This window comes from Conger conger, chromosome 17, assembly GCF_963514075.1.
Source record: "Conger conger chromosome 17, fConCon1.1, whole genome shotgun sequence".
Classification (NCBI taxonomy): domain Eukaryota; kingdom Metazoa; phylum Chordata; class Actinopteri; order Anguilliformes; family Congridae; genus Conger; species Conger conger.
Window position 1 is genome coordinate 23,669,159 of NC_083776.1, and position 24,366 is coordinate 23,693,524.

Below are 24,366 nucleotides of genomic sequence, written 5' to 3' on the forward strand. Positions count from 1 at the left end.
CCCGTCAGGTACACCACAAACCCCACACCCCCGTCAGGTACACCCCACACCCCACACCCACACCCCCGTCAGGTACACCCCACACCCCACACCCACACCCACACCCCCATCAGGTACACCCCACACCCCCGTCAGGTACACCCCACACCCCACACCCACACCCACACCCACACCCACACCCCCATCAGGTACACCCCACACCCCCGCCACGTACACCCCACACCCCCATTAGGTGCACCACGCACCCCTGTAACTCTCCATGTACCTCCCTAAACGCTGCTCTCATACACCACACACCCCTGTCATCATGGTCATCTTTACGATCATTTGCTAATTAGGGTCATATGTATGTAGGCATGATGGTGCTCGGTATATGTCATCGTGGTGAAATGTGTTGAGTATGTGTAAATGTGATATATGTGATGTAAGTATTGGGATCTTTCATCACCACAGTTGGTCATGACTTTAATTTAACATCTCATCCAAAAGACATCGTCTCCTACAACACGATGTCCTCATCACTGCACTGGAGCATTGGGCTTTATTTGACCAGAGGGAAGCTCGCCCCCTCCTGGCCAAATAGCACCACTTAGCAGCCGCGTGGTTTTCCCATCCAAGTACTAACCAAGCCCACACATGCGCAGCTTCAGCCGTTCACCAGGGGCTGCATGGTGATGTGGCTGCTGGTGATGGTGATAATGGCAGTATGTTGTGTGTGTATAATGCTCAGCTCTGTCCCGCAGGACTGAAGCACAGCGGTATCCGCCCCACCATTCACGCCGTTCGCCGCGCTCTAGAGAACACGGCGGCCAAAGTGGGCGACATCGAGGTGTTCGCCCAGGGGCACGGAATCATTCAGGTACAGACCGCCGCTCCGCCCCGCTCGTCCGCGTCTCTCTCCGCGTCCGTGAGCGCTGAGGGATTGTGGGTGATTGTTACCTCCAGGTGGACCGGGCGTTTGACTACCTCACGCAACATGCTCCGCTGCCCACCGGTAACCTGGGCTTCGCCGTTACCGTGGGAACGCAGCGCGGCATCTACCTCAGGGATCCCGTCCATGTCTCCGCCCCCTCTGACCACGCCGTGGGCATCGAGCCCGTCTTCCCCGAGAACACAGGTACAGAGCCCTCGCCCACAGCCTTTAAGCCGCGGCATCACAGATACAGTACAGAGGGGACGCTGAGATTGATTTGACAGAGGCAAAGACAGGCAAAGAGTGTTCTACAGTACTGTGCCAAAGTCTTAGGCACCTGTATAACATTCTGTACAGATAAGATTCTTTCAAAAGTAATTCAATGAAAGGTCCTAAATAAATGTGCTATACATTTTACATTACATTTCAGTAATTTGGCAGAATAGTTAACAACTGAATCGAATCAATATTTTTTGTGACCACCCTTTGGCGTTAAAACTGCATCACTTCTCTGAGATAGCCAACGCTGTCCTGCAGTTCTATAACACAATCAGCAGGGAGGTTGTTCCAGGCATGTTGGAGAACTGGCCACAGTTCTTCTGCAGACTTTGGTTAGCTCCTCGCTTCTGATCTCAGACAGCCTTGATCAAGTTTTTATGTAAAAAGTAGTCAATTGTTTACTGCAATATGTTACTTTTTTAAAAATAAATACAAAAATGTCTCTGTAAAAATGTAATCTTCTGCAGTACTGTATGTCACTACAATGTTCTTACCAGAAAGGGTTGAGCTTATGTACAGCGTCAGGCTGCTCTTAACATTTTTTATCCTGTGATCCTGCCTAACCAGTCCCCCACTGCAATCCAATGTATCACCCAATATTGTTCAAAGTGTCAAGCATAGTTTAGATACAAGAGTGAACCAGGGACAAGTGTGCTGAAAGCCCCTAGAGGGAAGTACGGTTCCAAGTGCTAAGAATACAACAAAGATAAGGACTTGGGCCTTGGAGATTAATCTCACAGTGGATTATATCTATAAAACCATTTTTATACAACACATTGCAAAAGAATGATATACGCTTGTGTAAGAACAACAATGAAGAGCTTACATAGCCAGGCAAAAGTAGCAATAATACCATCCTAGTGAACACAAGTCTCGAGATAATGGCACACAGATAGTAGAATGTTTAATATAAATTGCTGTTTTTCTTTGGTTTAGTGTAGAAACGAGCTGTTGTTGTCGCCACTGATTTCTCAATCAAACAAGACATTTGCCACTGTATGCAGTGAGTGGCACTGCTGAACTCCCTTATTGGGCGTAATTGGCAGTGAGTGGCGCTGCTGAACTCCGTCATTGGCTGTAATTGGCAGCGAGTCTCACCGCTGAACTCCTCGATTGGCTCTAATTGGCGTCTCCATTGCAGAGAACACAGAGCGGATCTCTCTCCAGCTGCACTTGGCCCTCACCTGTACTGCCTCCTGGGTGCACTGCCCCTCCTACCTGGAGCTCATGAACCAGTGTCGCCACGTCAACGTGCGAGTAGACCCCCACGGGCTACGGGAAGGGCTGCACTACACTGAGGTACGGGCCACGGATACTCCTTTTTTTTCATTTGTTTCAACACCTGTAGATGGTATTTTACATGTTTTATTTAGCCTCAGTGCTGTATCTTTCGTTTCCCTTACCTGTCTGATGCTGCAGTACTCAGGGCTGTGTCTGTATTTCGCAGATTTGTGGTTATGATACAACATCTCCCAGCTCGGGCCCACTGTTCAGAGTTCCTATTACGGTTATAATACCCGCAAAGTAAGTGCATTAAACACACATTCAAATATCAAATATCTTGTTTCTTCATTTAATATTTCAAAAACAATGACCCTGTTTAGTATTGACACTGTTTATATATTTACACAAACCACTGGACTGTGCTTGGACGCACATGCGTGGGTGTATATATGTGTGTTTGCCCTTGTGTGTGCTTGCGCATGAGAGTATTTGTGCAGTTCGTGTTTGTTGTTGTACTGAAAGCTGCTCTGGTGTTCTTGCAGGGTTGCAGAGGGCAGTAATCAGGAGGTGTCCTTCTCGGACGTTCATTTTAAACCCGGTCAGATTCGACGGCACTTCATCGCCGTCCCTCAGGGAGCGTCATGGGCGGGTGAGTCAGAATGACATCACAGCGGCTACTCATGACATCACAGCGGCTACTCATGACATCACAGCGGCTACTCGCAGTCGCGCTCCTCTTACACACGGAGTACGACATTCGCCTCGCGGGTCTGTGGCACTCTGCGTGACAAACTTCACTCAGAATTGGCTGACTGCAGTGCTTTCCCTCCCCTCAGAGGTCACGCTCACCTCCCACTCGGGCGACGTTTCCTCCAAGTTCGTCCTGCACGCCGTCCACCTGGTGAAGCAGCGGGCCTACCGAGCCAACGAGTTCTACAAGTTCTCCTCCCTGCCTGAGAGGGGCGCTCTGACAGAGGCCTTCCCTGTGCTGGTGAGGACCGCCTCGGGCTGTAAAACACGCGGCCGGCTGCGGGAATGGCGGTTTTGGTCCGACGCCGTGTTCTTTGGGCTCGAGGAACGGGGTTTTGATCAGGCGCCGTATTATATCCGGCTGGAGGGATGGTGATGTGCAGATGTGAGCCCAGTGATTTCCTTTGTGGTGTGAGGCTGCTGGTTTCAGCTGCAATGACTCTCTCTCTCTCTCTCTCTCTCTCCCCTCTCTGTCTCTCCCCCCCCCCCTCTCTCTCTCTCCCTCTCTCTCTCCCCCTCTCCGTCTCTCCCCCCCCCCCCCTCTCTCTCTCTCTCTCTCTCTCTCTCTCTCTCGCTCTCGCTCTCTCCCCCCCATCTCTCTCTCTCAGCCAGGGAGGACGGTGGAGTTTTGCATCGCCCGGTGGTGGGCTAGTCTGGGTGATGTCATCATCCGTTACTCCATCTCCTTCCATGGGCTGTCCGTCTCCCCCTCCCCCCTGCACATTGTGAGTATGGGGCCTTCCTCGCCCGCTCAGAGTCTTCCTCGCTAAGGCATGCTGTCCGTCACACTCTGTGTTCTCCCCCTCAAGCACGCGTCAGAAATCATCTCCAGCTTTGAAGTGCTGTCGCCTCTGAATTACGAAGACATCTCGCCCAATGTCACGCTGAAGAACTGGGTGCAGCCGTTACGGTAGGCCTCCTGTGGGAAGCTCCTGTGGGTTACTTTGCTGTTTGTGGGTTTGGAACATTATGAACAGTATCAGTACTTTTTGTTAGTCCAGGTGACAACGGTAGGTCTTGCTGAGCCTTCCGTCCGCTTTGAGTGCTCCGTTTGGCATCGTTGTTTCGGGAGCCATTTTGTGAGGCATCACTCAGTGATTGCTGTTTTTGTCTTTTTGGGGTTTCAGGCCCGTCAGTGCAAAGACTAAAGCTCTTGGTTTGCGGGACGTCCTACCCAACAATCGACAGCTTTACGAGATTGTCCTCACGTACAACTTCCACCAGGTAAGTCACATTCACACACACACACACACACACACACACACACACAAGTAGAGTGTATATGTATTGTGTGAGCAGTGTGTATGCATTGTGTGAGCAGGGGCGGCCTGTAGCGTAGTGGTTAAGGTAAATGACTGGGACACGGAAGGTTGGTGGTTCTAATCCCAGTGTAGCCACAATAAGATCCGCACAGCCGTTGGGCCCTTGAGCAAGGCCCTTACCCCTGCATTGCCCTGCAATTGTGTTGTGTAAGCAGTGTGTATGTGTTGTGTGAGCAGTGTGTATGTGTTGTGTGAGCAGTGTGTATGTGTTGTGTGAGCAGTGTGTGTATGTATTGTGTGTGTATGTATTGTGTAAGCAGTGTTTATGTGTTGTGTAAGCAGTGTGTATGTGTTGTGTAAGCAGTGTGTGTATGTGTTGTATGAGCAGTGTGTGTATGTATAGTGTAAGCAGTGTGTATGTATTGTGTCAGCAGTGTGTATGTGTTGTGTGAGCAGTGTGTGTATGTATTGTGTGAGCAGTGTGTGTGTATGTGTTGTGTGAGCAGTGTGTGTATATATTGTGTGTGTATGTATTGTGTAAGCAGTGTGTATGTATAGTGTAAGCAGTGTGTGTATGTGTTGTGTAAGCAGTGTATGTGTTGTGTAAGCAGTGTGTGTATGTATTGTGTGTGTGTATGTGTTGTGTGAGCAGTGTGTGTATGTATTGTGTAAGCTGTGTGTATGTATAGTGTCAGCAGTGTGTATGTGTTGTGTGAGCAGAGAGTATGTATTGTGTAAGCAGTGTGTGTATGTGTTGTGTGAGCAGAGTGTGTATGTATTGTGTGAGCAGAGTGTGTATGTATTGTGTGAGCAGAGTGTGTATGTATTGTGTAAGCAGTGTGTGTATGTTGTGTAAATGGATCTCCTCTCTCTCAGCCGAAGAGTGGTGAAGTCACTCCCAGCTGCCCCGTCCTCTGTGAGCTGCTGTATGAGGCTGAGTTTGACAGCCAGCTTTGGCTTCTGTTCGACCACAACAAGAGACTGCTGGGCTCTGGTGATGCCTACCCACACCAGGTAACAACACACACTGCTGAAATATACCCACACCAGGTAACAACACACACTGCTGAAATATACCCACACCAGGTAACAACACGCACTGCTGAAATATACCCACACCAGGTAACAACACACACTGCTGAAATATACCCACACCAGGTAACAACACACACTGCTGAAATATACCCACACCAGGTAACAACACACACTGCTGAAATATACCCACACCAGGTAACAACACACACTGCTGAAATATACCCACACCAGGTAACAACGCACACTGCTGAAATATACCCACACCAGGTAACAACTACAGCACAACCAATCTGCTCAATCGGCTAAGAACTACAGCACTGCCCAACACTGCTCAGATATACTCACAACATGTAACATAACCGCAACGTGACTGCAAAAACTAGGTACAATGTCTCCAATTACAACCATACTGTGCCTCCAGGTAATATAACCCCCAACTGTAATTTTATTAATCTCTTTATTCTTCTGTTATGTTTCTCTTTCGCTCTGTGTTTAGTTTTCTTTCATTCCTCTGAGTCTAGCTCTCTCTATTATATAGAGCTGTATACTTCTCTGTGGAGAGGGCATTGTGGGTGCACCCAGTAATTTTCTTTTTCTATTAAGTTGAGGATAATCAGTCTCAGATTGCCTTTCTCCAGCGATAAGTCATTGCTCTACTGGGCTGTGGGCCATTTCCGTAATAAGAAACATTCTTTCCAAATCACTCTCATAGGTAAGAACTGAAAATGTGAGAAATGGAGAGTGTTATTGGTGGGTAATGTTTTGGAATTATCTCTCATATGCTAGTAAATCAGTGTCCAGTCAGTCAGTAAGAGGCATTTCTCCCTCTCCCCCCTCTCTCTCGCCCTCTCCTTCTCTCTCCCTCTACCTCTCTACCTTTCACTCCGTCCCTTTCCTTCTACCTTTTTCTCTACCTCTCACTCCCTCCCTCTCTCTCCCTCTATCTCTCTCCCTCTATCCCCCTCACTCTCTACCTCTCTCTCCCTCCCTCCCTCCCACTCTCCCTCTCTCTTTCTCTCTCCCCCTCCCTCCCTCTCTCCCTCTCCCTCCCTCTCCCTCCCTCCCTCTTTCTCTCTCCCCCTCCCTCCCTCCCTCCCCCTCCCCCTCCCTCTCTCTCTCTCTCTCCCCCTCTCAGTACTCTCTGAAGCTGGAGAAGGGGGACTACACACTGCGTCTGCAGGTGCGGCATGAGCAGGTGAGTGAGCTGGAGAGGCTGAAGGACCTGCCCTTCATCGTGTCTCACCGCCTGTCCTCCACGCTCAGCCTGGACATCTACGAGACGCACAAGAACGCCCTGCTGGCCAAGAAGAAGGCCAACTCCGTCACCCTGGCCCCCTGCTGCTCCCAGCCTTTCTACGTCACCGCCTTGCCTGACGACAAGTGAGTGCTGGACCTTTCTTGGTCTGCTGCCCAACCCCATCCAACACCTTCTCCACAACTCTTAACCTCATCAACCCCATCCCAAACCTGCTCCTGAACTCTGACCTCATCTACAACCCCAAATTAAACCTCGAAAACCCTGACCTCATCATCAACCCCCTGTCCCAAACCTGCTCCTGAACTCTGACCTCATCATCAACCTCGCATCACAAACCTCTAAAACTCTGACCTCATCATCAACCCCCCATCACAAACCTCTAGAACTCTGATCTCATCATCAACCCCCCATCACCAACCTCTAAAACTCTGATCTCATGATCAACCCCCCATCACAAACCTCTAAAACTCTGATCTCATCATCACCCCCCCCCATCAAAAACCTCTAAAACTCTGATCTCATGATCAACCCTTGTCCTAAACCTCCTAAACTTGGACCTCATCATCAACCCCGTTCCTAACCTGCTACAAAAGGTTTTGTTCCATCCCTTTATCTCAGTGACGGTCCACCTGATGTTTTTTCTCCCACCATGCACTCTACGGGCGAGTCTAACACATCCTATTTCCGTTCTCCCCAGAATTCCCAAAGGGACATCTCCGGGCTGCTACCTGACGGGCTCTCTGGGGGTGGCGAAGAGTGAATACGGGAAGAAAGCTGTGAGTGCTCGCGCAGTGGTCTCCCTTAGAGCACGTGTCCTTTCATTCTGCTCCTGCAGCTGGAAGCCTCGCTTACCGTACGCCGTGTGCCCTGCGTGTGCCGGCTTCATGGCTCTGTCTGTCTCCATGATCTGCGGCAGAGCCCCCGTCTGTCTGTCCGTCTGCTGTCTGCTGTGTGGCAGAGCCTCTAGCCGTCTGCCTGCCTCGGTCTGCTGTGTGACAGAGCCTCTAGCCATCTGCCTGCCTCTGTCTGCTGTGTGGCAGAGCCTCTAGCCGTCTGCCTGCCTCTGTCTGCTGTGTGGCAGAGCCTCTAGCAGTCTCTCTCTCTCTCTCTCTCCGTCTGTCTGCTGTGTGGCAGAGCCTCTAGCAGTCTGCCTGCCTCTGTCTGCTGTGTGACAGAGCCTCTAGCAGTCTCTCTCTCTCTCTCTCTCTGTCCGTCTGTCTGCTGTGTGACAGAGCCTCTAGCAGTCTCTCTCTCTCTCTGTCCATCTGTCTGCTGTGTGACAGAGCCTCTAGCAGTCTCTCTCTCTCTGTCCGTCTGTCTGCTGCATGGCAGAGCCTCTAGGAATCTGTCCGCCTGCCTGGATCTGTTTGCCGTGTGGCAGAGCCTCTAGCAGTCTCTCTCTCTCTCTGTCCGTCTGTCTGCTGTGTGACAGAGCCTCTAGCAGTCTCTCTCTCTCTGTCCGTCTGTCTGCTTTGTGACAGAGCCTCTAGCAGTCTCTCTCTCTCTCTCTCTCTCTCTCTCTCTCTGTCCGTCTGTCTGCTGCGTGGCAGAGCCTCTAGGAATCTGTCCGTCTGCCTGCCTCTGTCTGCTGTGTGGCAGAGCCTCTAGCCGTATCTCTCTCTCTCTCTCTCTCTCTCTCTCTCTCTCTCTCTCTCTCTCTCTCTCTCTCTCTCTCTCCCCTCTCTCTCTCTCCCCTCTCTCTCTCTCTCTCTCTCTCTCTCTCTCTCTCTCTCTCTCTCTCTCTCTCTCTCTCTCTCTCTCTCTCTGCTGTGTGGCAGAGCCTCTAGCCGTATGTCTGCTTCTGTCTGCTGTGTGGCAGTCTTTAGCAATCTGTCTGTCTGCCTGCCCCTGCTTTCTGCGTGGCAGAGCCTAGAGCTGTCCGTCCGTTTGTCCGTGCTTGATGTCACTGCGCTGTGACCGCGGGGGCTGATGTTTACAGCACGACCCCAACAGAACCGCAGTGGCTTTGGAGGCACGGTCGCATTCTGTCGGGATTGTCGCTCATCACTGTGGTCCTTTTCGGGTTCTGTTTGGGTCATAGCCTGATGAGACGCAAGCCGAGGGGCATGGGGGCTCATGCTACCTGGGACTTGGCTGAGGTGGAGATTTTAGGAATATTCCTATGTAATGTATCTGTTCAGATATGAGTCTGATTAATAATCCTTAATTGCTTGAGCACACTGAATAGCAGAAGTGCTCTTTGTTGCTCTTTGTTTTTGCTCGTGTATTTTTTTTTCTTCATGTGTTAACGGTGGCTTTTTAGATCATTGAGCTTGATCCTTGTGGGGGAAGGGAGAAGAGGCATGGCACTTCTCCAGTGACCACCAGGTGGTGCTGCCGGACTTTGAAATGGCTCATTTGTGCAACCTAATGCCTTACGATGTGCTGAAGTCCCTACAGCGACAGGAAAGGGGGGTGGGGTGGAGTCGGGTGGAGTTGCTCTGTACGAGGATGAAGCTGATGCGTGCTGATAGCGACCTCTGTGCTGAGAATTGCCTGGAAGGAGAGGGGGAAGAGAGAGAGAAAGGGTGGAGAAAGGGTGAAGAAAAGAGTGAGGGGAAAGAGCGTGTCTGTCCAAGTGTGCCTGTTTTTTCTTACTGTCTGTTATTCTGACCACCAGGGCCAGGCCTCAGCAAAACGGCAAGGAAAATTTAAAAAGGTACTGGCTGGGTGGGCGCTCTGTGATTGGTTATCACCACGCACACAATGTGTTCTGCCCCCTTCCCCTTTGCCCTCGCTCTAGAATGGGGGTCAGAGGTCACGGGCATTCTAATATTTCCCCACCGCCTGGCTTCTGCCGACCTCACCTCGTGCCATGGAGAGTTCTTACCTGGTCACCACGGTCACCGTGATGCTTGGTGAACGAGTTGAGCATCACTGGCTTGTGTGAGGGCTTAGGAGACTGTATAACGGTGTTTTGCTGCACTAACTAAGAGTATGTTCTTGAGTATGTTGAAGAAATGACCACACAGGTTTGGGCTTGAACGCACCTTTCAGAAAGACCTTGTCGAGTTCAGGGGATTTTTTTTGTAGATTTTTCTATCCTGCAATCAGTGCCATGCAATATAATCACAGTCATAGCTTCATGCCGTTTCACATTTTACCGAAGCTGCTACTGGACTGCAGTAACCTTGGGGGCAAGCGGTGGCTGAAATCTGTTTGAGCTACCTGACTAGCGCTAACTACTATATAAGGACAACAGCCTGCCTTACCTGCAGTTCTGAATAGTTTAGTTGTACTTCATTGTGTGTTTGTACAATTTCAAGGAGATTTATTAAAATAAACCCTATTTTAAAAAAAGATTTCTGGCATGAAGAAATAACAGCTGAAAATGGATTATTTCCTTAATTTTTGACATTTGTGTTTAACAACTAATTACTAAAACATCACTAAACATTTCAAAACATTAAAGAAATTATTAATACTTGGCCAGTAACTACCTAGGTTCCAGGATCCATTTCCTCTGTCCAATTGCCACCCAACAGTAACAGAGAGAGGGTTGGTTTACTTCATCTGTTCCTCTCGGGGATTGGCTCTGAGTAAGCATGTGACGGTTTGCATTCAGGCCTAACACCTGTTGGTTTGGTGTACAGGGTTTGGTGTTCGGTGTTCAAGGGTCACGTCAGTGGTGTTCACACTCTGGCCTTTGCCGTCTTAACAGTGACCAGCGTGTCAGGTGAGAACATTCATGTCAGGGTCCCTCACGGTTGTTGCCAGGCAGTGAGGAGCAGGAAATCCCTTGGGCTGTGAGGCTGTGGGTGGTGATGGGTAATGTAGTTCTTGAGTGTGTCTGAGTTATGCAGTCTGTGTGTGCGTGTGCGATTGTGTCCCCCATTCAGGATGTTGTGCCTGTCTTCTACCACCTGATCCCTGCTCCCAACAAGCCCAAGAATGGAGGGAAAGAGAAAGAGAAGGATGGAGAAAAGGAAAAAGATGTGAAAGACGAGTTTGCTGATGCACTGAGAGACCTGAAGATTCAGTGGATGACAAAGTCAGTATTCAGAGCGGCAGTTCTCTCAGCTGTGGATTTTGATAGCCTTCATTTTGATTTGGTCATTACAAAAGAACCTTTCCTCTCTCCCTCCGCAAATCTCTCTAATTAGCCTGAGTGGAAGTTATAGTTTTGTCATGTTAGCATAATGTGCATAATGGGCTTGCATCTCTTATTATTGTAGGTTGAGCAATCAGCTGCTCAGCATGGTGCTTAACTTCAATGGCTTCAGCAAAATATCCAGATGTCTACATTTTTTGTTTCATTTATTTCATATATTTCCATGTGTAATCTTTGACATGAAATATGATACATCACACCAGAGTTATAACAGTATCCAGACTAAAAATGGATTGCCATATGGCATATTAAAGTGAAAATAGATTTAATTAAGGACAGGATTGTATGTATAGAATGTAAGCAGTGCTCACCTTCCCAATGTAAATATCAAATTGTATAAGTTACTGATAAAAGTAAAAGCAAGCAACTGCGTTAGTGTTAAGCATTACAACAGTATCCATAACGTTGAAATGTTAGCTTATTGTGGCAATAAAATGTTGCTTCCTATTTATAAATGATTGGTAAGAAACATTTGATAAAGCAACATTTTATTGCAACTCATAATTAAAAAGGTTGCACTTAATGTAGGATGAGTTTATCATCATTTATAGTATTCATATAAACATTATTGATCATTTTATAAATGTTGCACTTAATGTATTATGGGTTTAACATTGTGTATAATATACATATAAGAATTATGTATTATTATTATTATGTAATTTATGAAATGGCATCATAACGGAATTGTAAGTAACCCAACTGGAGAAAACATTAATTAAAATGTCATAATCCAGCATGTGTAGGCGGCAAAGAATGGAATTAAATAATAAATTTGTGTTGACTGAGTGTTTTTGCAACTGCTAAAAACATCCAATTATCACAATTTCTAAAAGCTACTCACTTCTGCTCTTTAGCCGCAGATTCATCACACACATTAATGGAAGTTACGACTGTCGCTAGAGTTGCTTTTCACTGTCTGCCATCATTTCCCCAGGTCTAATTTAGGCACCGCTGTTACTTTACTGTCATTCATCTCCTGCGTCCACACTCTTCTCCCTTCAGCTTCAGTATTAAAAACATCATCATAGCCTCCTGTCATGTCCAGTGCAACACAAAAAAAAAGAGATTCAAATAAAGGAAAAAAGGATCATACTTGATGCCTTGATGCTGAGAGTGTAAACCAGGGATGGTCAAATCTGGCCCTCGAAGCAAATCCAGCCCTGGTTTTCTTTTCTCCTGGGTAATTAAGTGAACAATTAGTGCGACTGATTGGCCAGACTATCTTCACACCCGACTCCCAACTAAAGGGAGGGTATAAAAACCATCAGTTCCTGGTCCTTGCGGATCATGATTTGATGATCCCTAGTGTATGCTCTGTGAGGCTCTCTCCCAGGTTCTTGTCGTATTTCCGGCCTCTCTCTATTTCTCACTCTCATTCCCTCTCTCTGTTTCTCACTCTCATTCCCTCTCTCTCTGTTTCTCACTCTCATTCCCTCTCTCTGTTTCTCACTCTCCCTCTCTCTCTGTTTCTCACTCTCATTCCCTCTCTCTCTCTGTCCCCTCAGGTTAGACACCAGTTGTCTCTACGACGAGCTGAAAGAGAACTTCTCCTCCCACCTGCCTCTACATGTCACCCGGCTCCACCAATTGGACTCTGAGAAGGTAGTCATGGAGATGGGCAGTGTGCTGATTGGCTGATCAGTGTTAGCCTTCAGTAGAGCTCAATCATGTGATCTTGAAATCTGAGTTAAGCTAAAGCCACACATCCTCCCAACAAGAAGCCATGATGACATCATTCGTTTCCAAGGCGAGGCGCTTTTTCCTGCCAGCAAGGCATTTTGGGATAGCTGCTGATGCAAGGCAAGCAGGGCGAAGCGACCAAGGCCCTGTTTCACAAAGCAGTTCACTAGATAAGTGCGCTAAGTAAAACCCGGAACCCTCAAGAAACTGGAACATGAAGTATAAAGAGCTGTCCCGGGTTTTCTGCAGCACAAATTATCCAGTCAGTACTCCAGAAGTGTTGAACATGGCCCTATGAACAGCCAGATTAAAGATCTGGTGCCTAAATTATCCACAATTTCAAATTTCATTATCCACATTTAAGAACATGGTGTGTTGAAAATGGAAAACACACCCACTAGCGATGGGGGGCCTGGTCGCTTCGCTTGCTTGCCTCGCATCGCCTGGTATCCCAACATGCCTTGCGGATGCGAAAACCCGCCTCCCATTAGAAATGAATGTGGGTGATGTCATCATGGCTTCTCGTTGCAGGATGTGTGGCTTCAGCCTTAGAACACTGCCGGTTAATTGCCTTAAGCTTGTTGCCTGCTGATGGATTGATTATTGTCTTCTGAGGCAGTGCAGTCGTTGAGCTAGCTGATTGATCAGTGGCAGGCTGCAGTCGATGGGCTTGCCGATTGATTGATTGGGTGGTAACCGGGTGATGACCGTGCTCTGAACGTGCCGTACAGGAGAGGCTAAAGCGGCTGGGCGAGATCGTTGGGGCCGCGGACATCGTGATGTCTCACATCGACCAGACGGCCCTCGCCGTGTACCTCTCCATGAAGACCGACCCCCGACCGGACGCCGCCACCATCAAGAGGTGCTGAGCGTAACGCTGACACCGGGGGCCCCCGGGGGTCGCCCCGAGAGGGCCGGGGGGCAACCAAGCAGTCACAGCCCCGATTCTACCCGTCAACCAACCGCGACCTTAGAACCTTATATTTCCATCTACGTTCTGAGTGGTTTTGCGATATTGAGCTTCAAAGATACCAAAGTGAATACAGATTTTTTACATTTAAAAATTTAAAATGTAGCATTTATTCATACTTTTAGACTGTATCTTTCTCTAAAGTTTCTCACATATATTTTGTGCTCTCTAAACAATGTATTTATGACACTAATTTGTTTTTGTCAAAAAAACAGCGAGGACTAAGGACTTGAATCTGGTGTGTAACTGCTTGGTTGAAACAAAAGCCTGCCCCCACGCCGGCCCTTACTGGATAAGGTTCAGGACATCTGGCTTACACTGTGCTCTTTGTTGCAGTTATAATGCTAGTCCTCTATAGCCCGGTTTCCACTATCGGAACTCTTAACTCTCGCTCCAGACCTCGCCAGTCTTTTCCAGGGCTTAGAGCCACAAAGAGCGAGTCCAAATGGGGGCTTTAATCGTAAATCTTGCCCCCGGCTCGTACACCCAGCTTGTGCGAGGGCGGCGGAGCATGAAGCAGAACTGTTCCTCCGTGTAGCGCCTTCGCTTCTGAACAGAATCCGTTACGCTGTCGCCAGCCTTTTCATCTGATACCAGGTGAACTCGCTCCTAACTTCTGAAAAATACACTTTCACTCGGCTGCGCTCAGGTGAACACAATCTCTGCGTGTCGTTTCTGGGGTGACGCGTTCATGTTCGCGTCTTTAATATGAATGAGCTCCGTGTTGCAACTGTAGCCGGTGCGTTCAGCGTATTCTAATGCAAGGCCTGGTGGAGTTCTCATTTAAGTCAGTCGAGCTCCTGAGTGGACATACTGTCTCCAGTGACGGGGTGATTACCTTAAAACATTATAAGTCCATGAATGTCATAACAGGGCGGCACGGATGGTACAGTGGGTAGCACTGCCGCCTCACAGCAAGGAGGTCCTGGGTTCGAATCCCCGTCGGCCGGGGCCTCTCTGTGCGGAGTTTGCATGTTCTCCCCGTGTCTGCGTGGGTTTCCTCCGGGAACTCCGGTTTCCTCCCGCAGTCCAAAGACATGCAGGTTAGGCTGATTGGAGAGTCTAAATTGCCCGTAGGTATGAGTGTGTGAGTGAATGGTGTGTGTGCCCTGCGATGGACTGGCGACCTGTCCAGGGTGTATTCCTGCCTTTCGCCCAATGTATGCTGGGATAGGCTCCAGCCCCCCTGCGACCCTGTTCAGGATAAGCGGGTTAAGATAATGGATGGATGGATGGATGTCATAACATCAGCGACATTAATTGCATTACAATCAAAAGATTGGCGGGGTTTGCTGTTAAAAATTGTGTCTTTACATTGTTTGCTTAGAATGATAGGTCAGAGGTCAGGGCTCAGAGGTCAGAGTTGAGCGTTTGACCCTGCGCTGTGTGTTGCAGTGACATGGAGAAGCAGAAGTCGTCCCTGCTGGGCGCTCTGTGTAGAGCAGGGTCAGAGGTCAGAGGTCAGAGTTGGGCGTTTGACCCTGCGCTGTGTGTTGCAGTGACACGGAGAAGCAGAAGTCGTCCCTGCTGGACGCTCTGTGTAGAGCAGGGTCAGAGGTCAGGGCTCAGAGGTCAGAGTTGGGCGTTTGACCCTGCAGTGTGTTGCAGTGACACGGAGAAGCAGAAGTCGTCCCTGCTGGACGCTCTGTGCAGAGCAGGGTCAGAGGTCAGAGGTCAGAGTTGGGCGTTTGACCCTGCACTGTGTGTTGCAGTGACATGGAGAAGCAGAAGTCGTCCCTGCTGGACGCTCTGTGCAGGAAAGGCAGTGCGCTGGCGGACCAGCTCCTCCAGCTGAACCTGCAGGACGGCGCGAGTGCTGGCGAGGTGGGCAGCTCTGACGATGACCCCGAGGGCGTGGCCAAGACCCTGACTGACACCTTCTGGGAGGTGCAGAAGTGGGCGGAGCTCACCGATACTAAGGTGGGGGGCGGTACAGAGTTCTCATGACCTTGCAGAGGATGTGTCTATATAATTACGATTAACACCATTTTTTCACTGTTCTTTTGCCCCTTTAGGTTTTAACATTTTCTTATAAACATTCATTAGTCAATAAAATGTACGGAAGGGCCCTGAAGTATTCATCCAAGATTGTAGAGGACAAACCCAGCAAAGAGAACTGGAAAAACTGCATTCAGGTAAGAGCTGCCATATATTCACACACACACACACCCCTCCAACAAACCCAGTACAGCTGCATGCTCTCTACAGTATACCAGGGCTGTCCAGTCTTATCCCAAAAGAGCTGCAGGTTTTTGTTTTAGCCCAAAACTGTTCAACTAGTTAACTAATCATGGTCTTCAGTCATGATGTGAATGAGTAGAATCAGGTGTGTTAATGCTAGGCTAAAACAGAAACCTGCACCCCCACCGGCCCTTTTCGGATAAGACTGGACCCCGCTGGCCTAGTCCTCTGTGCTGTTTGAACGACAGCTGTAAAAAGGGATTCAGGTATCGAGGCATTCTGTTGTTCACACCGTCTGTTTTAATTGGTTTCAGTTAATGAAGTCTCTTGGCTGGACACACTGCGCATCCTTCGCTGAGAACTGGCTTCCGGTCATGTACCCCACTGAATACACCCCCTTTTGAGCCATGCAATACAGCGCAACATGCCAAGCAAGCAACACGCAACCACACAACCACACAACACACAACCACAGAACAGCCCACAGTGTCACATACAACAGTTCCACAGGACAGCAGAAAGCATGTCCATATGGAATTACAAGCCCAGTGGAGAGACTATCTCTGCCGCCATATCTTTCTTTCTCTCACACACACACACACACACACACACACACACACACACACACACACACACACACACACACACTCACACACACACTGGATTGCTCATTTTCCACTCTTTGTCAAGCTCCTGATTGGTCAGCTTACGGCCTCGCTGTATCCAATCCTCACAGAGTGTTGCTGTGTACCACCAGGGACAGCTTCGCATGAACAAAAAGCTCATTTTACCCTGATTTCATAAACACTGTCTGGGGCTGATAAAGACAAACCAGCCACAAACACATCTTCTATTGACCTCAGTCTGGCCATGGTGATTGACTCCTGTGTACACATGTACAAACATGCATTGTTAAAACAAACTGTTCAGGGGCAGCACATGACTTCTTATTTTCTCTTCATGTAACGGTATGGCATGTTTAAAGTGGTTTAGGAGCATACGGCTTTTTATTTTTAATTCTGATGGAATTCAAATCAGTTCATTTATCCCGTCGGTGTAAATGACCAAGTCTAGTAAGATGGCTTGGAATGGCCCTTACCGATGGTTTTTTTGTTTTTCGTATCTAATATTCAGTACATAATCACAACCATTTTGCCAAACTAGAACTTTTTTGGTTTAAAGGGAAGGCATGTTTGTAACTGTGGAGATGACCAGTAAGTGCGGCCTTTTGAGGCTGCTGTCGGTTTGGTGTCGTCTTAAGCCGACCATAGAGTCGCTAGAGTAGGTGTGCTCGTTACATGCATGGGTAGAAGGTGTGCAAGAGCTGGATCGTATTAGTATCTAACCGAATGAGAGTCTGTTTGAATATGAATGTAATTCACCCTGAAGGAATCGGTTGTAATTCTAGAAATTTGTAAGGCTATCGCCGGTCGTGAAGTGAGCAGTTCCACTGCGAAGGGCGTGGAGCTTTGGGCCTGTCTGACAGCGCTCTTGTGTCTCGTCCAGTAAGTCCTGTCACAATACCAGCTCCAGGCTGGCCACGTCCTGAGCTGGAGCGTCATCGGTTTCCATGTTTTTGAAGCCTCTTGTGTTTTTGTGTCGAGTAAAGTGTCCCTTTGTTTCTCAGTCAACATACTTTAAAAGGCCTTAACCATTCAGTCCTTTCTTCCCGGAGCCCGAGACCCACTCATATCACCAACATATTTTGTTAGTCGTTTTAGATAATGTATTTATGGATTCCTTTTATTTATAAAAGCAAACCGTTACAGCCAATATTTATAAGGAACATTTTGATTATTTTATAACCATTATCCCTCAGCAACATGAGAACTACAAACAAGATATTTTAACACAATATATGTATACAATTGTCATAAATAGGAAAATAATTCTGAATAAAATTAATTGAAAATGGGAATATTTGTGTTTTGTTTTCATTGGAGTATTGCAGTAAAGTTTGTGTCTTGAGTGAATCGAATGCTTGTTTTCCAGTGGAAACTCGTGCCTTTGGAGGAAGGTCAGTTGGGTGTGGCTTATCCTCTGTGGAAACACCCCCCAGTTCCTGGTGAATAATTTGCCTCTTTCTGGAAAGTTCTTTCAGTTTGCAATAATGAGGTGAAAGTTAAACTCAACATCCATGACTGAAAAAGCCTGCATGCAATCTTGGTTCATATATGCCTTTTGAAAAATATAATCCTTTAGAAAGAATTTTGAAAGATGAAAAATTTGTTTGAATACTGGTTAAAGTTTATTTATTTATTTTAATGAATCTGCAGTAGCTTGTCTACATGGTTCAAGTATTTTAAATATAGCTTTTGACCCATATGTGGTTGCATTATCTTATTTTAATTACATGATTACATAGGCCATTAATTAAATGTAATTATCATCTATTGCTCTGTTAGAATTAAATTAATTTTATTAACCTTTTAGTTATGTGCCTTTCACAGAAGTACTCTTTTGTTTCAAGTTTCAAGTATGGATAAGATTTCCATATTTTTTACTTTTCCATAGGTTGTAGAAACGATGGGGCAATGCTTTCCCGTGTTTATTTTGTTCTTTGTTGGCTCAGTATGAAATGGGTAATACGGTAAGGACTGCCAGTGATGAGTGATCCCTTCATCGTATACTGCTTTGCGAAGTGTTTGTGACATTGTAGACACCAGACCAGAAGCCTGAGGACTGCGGTCACTAGCTGGGTTGACATCATGCATGCAACCACATTATGTATTTTCCCCATTTTATTCAGATAGGAGAAATCTGATTGGGTTACAGATAGAGCTGTGATCACAATACAGGTTTGATATTTAATGTCATGTATTAATTGTACTAATAAAACCACATGCACACACAAAATGTACAACAAGCCACATTTATTTACTTTTATAAAGTGCATGCAAGTTATCAAAACAAGTGTCAAATCAAGTCTTCAAGAAAACAAATGTAAACAGCACAACAAATGTAAAACGTGTGTAACGGTTAGCCATTGCTCTTCATTAACATAATTCATAATTTCCTTTGTTCATTAAAATGCTTTGATGATTGTCTTCTGTCCAGACTATGATTGCGAATACGGTTTTGTTCGAAGGTGTGACCAAAAAGGACGAGACCGAATGTTGTGCTAATCCAGAGGAATGATACGTTCTTTTAGATTCAGCTCATGATGGACTGAATGAATGCCCTCCAGCAGGCCATACTCTACTCCCGGCTGGTGGCCATGAAGATTTTGATCTCTTGGTCGGGCAGCTCGGCCAGTAGCGTGGTGTGAAAGGCGCTCTTGAAGTTTTCGGTGAAACGCAGGTCGGACTGGAAGCGCACCTTGTTGGACCATATGAGGGTGGTACCGGGCTGGCAGAAGTGTCGCATGGTGACCAGCAGCTCGTCCAGGAAGTCGTGGTGGTAGACCACGTCGGCTGCCAGCACGTAGTTGTACTGGTGCACAGAGCGGGGGTAGGTGCTCTCCAGGTCCTGTTCCCAGCACAGAGCTGCCACTTGAGGAGTGTACCTGCAGCGCCCCCTGGTGTTCCGCCTCAGGTTGCAGGTCAGGTTCCCCAGGATGTCTGGCATGTCTGTGGCAGTCACCCATGCCCCTGGAGACCACACGGGCACCCTATTAGAACCCCTTAAAACTCAACTCTTACCTCCATGAACCAAAATGTCCGTTAGCAACCTGAAACACAACCTGTTTGTGTGATAGTTAATATGCACCCTACCAGCACATAGATCCATCCTAAAGAGCTAGACTACAGGCACATGGATTCATTACGATAGATTGCTCTAAATATATCTGCAGTTGCCCAACAGCCTATAGCCAAACACACCTGGCAAAAGGCTGTACTGTAGACTTACCCAGCAGACAGGCCACAATAGACAGAAGGCCTGTTCCAGCTCCAATTTCCAGCACTGACTTGTCCATCAGATTGATTGCCTGAGGATTCATTTCTAGATACTGGCATAAAGCTATTGCCTAAAGACAAAAATTCTAAGTCACAATCAATAATTTCAGTGATCATCATCATTAACATTTGTGGTAAATTCAGCTTTGTAAGAGTAAGAAGCGCTTTTTCTCTCACACAAACAAAATGTCAACATGCCCTGAACTGTAAATGCACAGGTACTAAGATAAGGTGCGGTTAATGCAGAATGGCTGTATGTAGACCATGTTTAACACAGATATTATAAGTGATATTATTCTGACAAACTCACCCCTGGCCAGATGATGGCGCCGTAAGAGTCGAGGGCCTCGCGGATGTCGATGTCATGGCCGGCAAAATAGTACTGCTCCCTAGAAAGGGCAGTGTAGACACTGGGTTCCCAGGCTTTGGTCTTTTTCGGACATTCACTCGACTCTTCGTCCTTTGATTTCACTGTACACGACAGGGCCGTAAAGCAACAATTCTCAGCCATGCTAGCACTGGCGCCCGGGACTGTCCAGCATGTTTATATGTGAACCGACACATGGGATCTTCCCTACGTAAATGAACGGCTGAGCTATACCTGTATGCCTGAATACCAATGCTGTAATATGAATATATTATCCCATGTACCCATATTTTTCATATTTCTGCTCACTCCCTCACCAATGAGGCTGCAGTGTTATATTAGGGCTCGTTTTCTGAATCTTCCAAAGGTATATAATGTGTATCATTAAAGCAATGGGACCTGCCTTCCTCTGTATCTTCTGGTACGCCATCATCATCATCCGCTATCTCTTCCTCATCTTCCTCTTCTTCCTCGACTTCCACCTCAATCACCTGGTCTGCTTCACGTTCCAGCTCTCTCGTCCGACACAAGGTCTCCATAACAACCGGAAAGCCTGGAGATATATCTTACCAATGAAAAAACAAGAGTATTCTTTATTCAGGCCAAATCAGTTATTAACTTTGGATAATCCCTAAAACTTGATTCTATACTACACACTCACAATCTACTATGTGGATAATACATACTATGTTTATTAGATATGATTTGTGTTTATGATGGAATTGATGTGCCATGTTTTTTAAGGTAAATATTGGGCTGGTTTCACAGACAAAGATTAAGCTTAGTCCTGGTCTGGAGAACCTCCATCCAAAATAGGATTTAATCTAGGACGAGGATTGATCTTTGTGTGCAAAACCAGCGCATAATGCTATTTGTGAACTAATGTAACGTTTGTGTGTAATGTCATGTGTAATGTCATGAGTTTATAATGATCTGCTGTATTGTTCATAGAGGTATGCGATTATTTCCTGACTGGGATCGGTATTAAGCTTATTAAGGTTTGCATCACTACTGGGATTGAGTCATGATTAGATGATTAAACTGCTCATCTGTAAGTAAGTAAACTGGTCTTTCGCTGAAGACTGTTCCTGCTTGGAACACTGTCGCCATGGTGAAGACTGTTCCTGCTTGGAACACTCGCCATGGTGAAGACTGTTCTTGCTTGGAACCCTGTTGCTATGTGACAGTTGTGTGATTGCATGAGGCCATCATGTTGGATATACCCTGGGTTGGGTGACCAGGCACAGCCCACAGGAACCCACAACCTATTTTTATCCCACTGTTTACACCATCGCTTGGGACTTGGCAAAACACTCTGGGCTATCCCACTGCCTACAAAACTGCCCCATTCTGCGTGTGTGTCTATATCAGACTCACCTAGTGGAAGGATGATCTCGTAAAGCTGTTGAATGTTGAGCACTGATGGTCCTGAAAATCCCAAAAAGACAAACACCACAATCTGTGAGTGATGCCTGACAAAATGACTGATAACCATCACTGGTTCTCCTTTGTGTGTGTGTGTGTGTGTGTGTGTGTGTGTGTGTGTCTGTGTCTGTGTCTGTGTCTGTGTCTGTGTCTGTGTCTGTGTCTGTCTGTCTGTCTGTCTGTCTGTCTGTCTGTGCGTGTGTGTGTCTGTCTGTGCGTGTGTGTGTGTGTCTGTCTGTGCAGCACTGGCTCTCTCTGTGTCGTGTGTGTATACGTGTGTGTGTGTGTGTGTGCGCGCATGTCCGTGATCATCGCTCTCCTCTGTGTGTGTCTTGTGTGTGTGGTTAAGGGCGACCTGATAGCTTGTATATCCTCTGTGTTCCTCTGATGTAATTAACACTCTTCTCCCTTCCCACCACAGTGGATCTCCACGTTGCAGATTGGTCTGTGTAAGGGCAGAGGATTGAGTTGCTCCTGCTGCTTGGTTTCATACTTAGTGATGTTTTTCATAGCTGTGATTAGCAAGAGGATATTTCACCCTGTTGTGGTGTACAGGAGGATCATGTGCTTGTGACAGCTTGAAGCACTGACACTCGCCTACTTCACAGCTTAAATATCTCTGGGTAACTTACCTTCGCTGTTTTATGCACTTTCATTCAGTTCTGTAACCTGGACTTAAGCTTTACCTGTAAATTTGGCCCATATGAAATGTTACCTGTCTAGTACACCTTTTTTGTGTAATTCACATGTACCTTGTACCTGTGTGCTGTAAGTCCAGCTTATGCCTTAAGCTTGGAACTTGCTCTCCAAGCACAAAGAACTGAACCCAATAAGAAAAGAAAACGGGGTCCTCGAACTGCCCAGATAAACTCAGTGCCCCCAAACTTGCATATGCTACCCACATGCAGTTATGCCTGCAACCCCCTGTGCCCTGGTTACCTGATTGTCACTTTGTACAGTATATGGGGCAGTTACTGTACCTGTACGCTAGCGCCCCCACATCATCGAACATACCCTCCACATACTCTGTAGCACCAAACCCAACAGACCCCCCCCCCCCCCCCTGCCAAGTGCAAATATCTAAACTCCCAGATACTGCAAAGGGTTTTTAAAGAGCAACTTAATCTCTCTTAATACTATGTATTGCTACTACATAATACATCACCCTACAATTTTCTTAAAGTTAAAACTGTCAGAGCCAACACTTCCTTTCAGCTGTATTTTAGCATCAGAGCTGAAATCCATGCAACATTACAGTACATGCAAAGCCTTCTGCTGCCTCCCCTGTTGATAGAGATTACACCCCAAATGCCAATTCAGGACTAAAAACCCCTCTATCACCAAAATAGCGACCCAATCCCAGTCACTAACCACACAACCGAGGCCCAACAGAAAGTTCCAGAAAGGCTCTGTCTCTATCTTAGCAGCAACTGCATGGACCTGTGCAAACACACACTCTCATTACCTGTTCCAGTGCTGTCTGTCTCAGTTTTAGGGGTCTCTGCATCCAGGGGGGACCCAGTTCCTCAGTTTATAGACAAGGAGCATCCTGATGGACACTCCCATATCCACATGCTGACCTCAGCTATATTTAGAAGAACATTTAAAATCATCATAATGGCAGAGAGAGAGAGGGAGAGAGAGAGAGAGAGGAAGGGAGGGAGGGAGAGAGAGAGCGAGAGCAGACGAGATTCTGAGAGGGAGGGAGAAAAGACTCACAGTGAGGGAAAGGGAGAGGGAGACCAGGGCAGAGAACTCTCCAGAAACTTAAGTGAGTATGCATGCATGCGTGTGTGCGTAGCTTACTGCATTTTTACATGTTTGTGCACATATGGAATACTGCATTTATGTTGCCAATGTTCCATGGCCTGAACCCTGAAAGCAATACCAGAGGGATATACTGACTCACACACCAGCAAAGGAAGTCTTTGACGATACTTTTACACGCCTCTCCTTACAAGACATAAAACTACTGCCTTTTCCCAAGGTGCTTTGCAGTTAGGATTAATCTTAGCTGAATTAGTGCCAGTTAAATTGGATGGCTACGTCTGCGTAAAAAGGCAGAGACATGGCAAGAGAAGAAAAGCAGCTGTTTCTCCATGTCATCTGACTTACTGAGAGAATAGTGTGAAAATGGAGTCTGACACCTCCTCTTCGGTGAGCCCTGCAGCCAGGCTTCAGTAATTGGCTTGCAAGTGGATTGGATCCCAATCTTGTGGAAGGGTTCCCACTCATGGCTGCGATGTGATCAGCTGTACTGTGGCATTAGAAACCAGCCCCTTCTTTACTGTATGGATTGATTAAATTCAGTATGACTCGCAAGCGAAATCTTCATTGAAATACATTCAGTGAGCACTTTGTGAGGTATTTATTACATTTATTTTTTAGGAAGTCTTCTGCTGCTGTAGCCTATCCACTTACAGGTTTGACGCGTTATGTGTTGCTCTTCTGCATACCACTGTGGTAATGTGTGGGTATTTACAGTACTGTCACCTTCCTGTCAGCTTTGACTAGTCTATCTCCTCTGACCTCTCATTTGCAACGCATTTTTGCCTGCAGAACTGCATCTCACTGGATGTTTTTTGTTTTTCGCACCATTCTCTGCAAACTCTACAGTCTGTTGTGCGTGAAAATCACTTAGATCGAATTTCTTCCCCATTCTGACATTTGGTCTGAAAAACAGCTGAACCTCTTGACCACATCTGCGTGCTTTTATGCATTTAGTTCCTGACGCGCGATTGGCTGATTAAATATTTGCATAGACCAGCTAGTGTACAGGGCTACCTAAGAGCCGAGTGTACGTGTGATACGGTGAAATGAAGCCCGCGGTTACAGGAGCTCCATGAATATGAGTCGGGGGCTGTCAGGCGGAACCGTAGCTCATCTGGAGCAATGCTGAGTATGAACCGTCTCCATATCACTGTGGTGCGTCGACACCTGAACGCTCCTTCTGCCGTCGCTTTCTTCTGGCACTGACGCTGGTATTGGCTGAGGGAGCCCAGGGGGCATATT

The 24,366-nt window shown here is 47.0% G+C and overlaps 2 protein-coding genes across 7 annotated transcripts in view; one reads left to right on the forward strand and one right to left on the reverse strand.

The window, feature by feature from the left end:
• The window catches only part of tpp2 (tripeptidyl peptidase 2), a 26,219-nt gene extending 8,635 nt beyond the window's left edge, over positions 1-17,584 (forward strand). Inside the window, exons 11-29 of one of the 2 annotated variants that reach the window (XM_061226142.1) lie at positions 744-859; positions 946-1,117; positions 2,334-2,491; positions 2,640-2,716; positions 2,959-3,065; positions 3,253-3,407; positions 3,775-3,891; positions 3,976-4,076; positions 4,294-4,390; positions 5,305-5,442; positions 6,599-6,843; positions 7,419-7,497; positions 9,342-9,380; positions 10,561-10,712; positions 12,341-12,437; positions 13,247-13,377; positions 15,198-15,405; positions 15,501-15,620; positions 15,981-17,584. In XM_061226142.1, coding sequence (XP_061082126.1) covers positions 744-859; positions 946-1,117; positions 2,334-2,491; positions 2,640-2,716; positions 2,959-3,065; positions 3,253-3,407; positions 3,775-3,891; positions 3,976-4,076; positions 4,294-4,390; positions 5,305-5,442; positions 6,599-6,843; positions 7,419-7,497; positions 9,342-9,380; positions 10,561-10,712; positions 12,341-12,437; positions 13,247-13,377; positions 15,198-15,405; positions 15,501-15,620; positions 15,981-16,070 — 2,399 coding nt within the window. In that variant the 3' untranslated portion in view covers positions 16,071-17,584. The remainder of the gene's footprint in view (positions 1-743; positions 860-945; positions 1,118-2,333; positions 2,492-2,639; positions 2,717-2,958; positions 3,066-3,252; positions 3,408-3,774; positions 3,892-3,975; positions 4,077-4,293; positions 4,391-5,304; positions 5,443-6,598; positions 6,844-7,418; positions 7,498-9,341; positions 9,381-10,560; positions 10,713-12,340; positions 12,438-13,246; positions 13,378-15,197; positions 15,406-15,500; positions 15,621-15,980) is intronic. The other variant, XM_061226143.1, reaches the window with a different exon arrangement.
• Positions 17,585-18,461: 877 nt separating this feature from the next.
• Positions 18,462-22,936, reverse strand: LOC133116512 (protein-lysine methyltransferase METTL21C). Of its 5 annotated transcripts, none has more exons than XM_061226146.1 (7): positions 22,820-22,876; positions 21,710-21,799; positions 21,307-21,357; positions 20,333-20,494; positions 19,873-20,033; positions 19,516-19,633; positions 18,462-19,256 (listed from the first exon to the last, which is right to left on the reverse strand). In XM_061226146.1, the coding sequence occupies exons 4-7, from the start codon at positions 20,466-20,468 to the stop codon at positions 18,865-18,867; spliced, it is 807 nt and encodes a 268-aa protein (XP_061082130.1). In that variant the 5' UTR covers positions 20,469-20,494; positions 21,307-21,357; positions 21,710-21,799; positions 22,820-22,876; the 3' UTR covers positions 18,462-18,864. The 5 variants fall into 5 exon arrangements, with proteins under 5 accessions (XP_061082130.1, XP_061082132.1, XP_061082129.1 ...); XM_061226148.1 differs by having other exon boundaries at positions 22,811-22,843; XM_061226145.1 differs by lacking the exon at positions 21,710-21,799 and having other exon boundaries at positions 22,820-22,926.
• Positions 22,937-24,366: the final 1,430 nt, after the last annotated feature.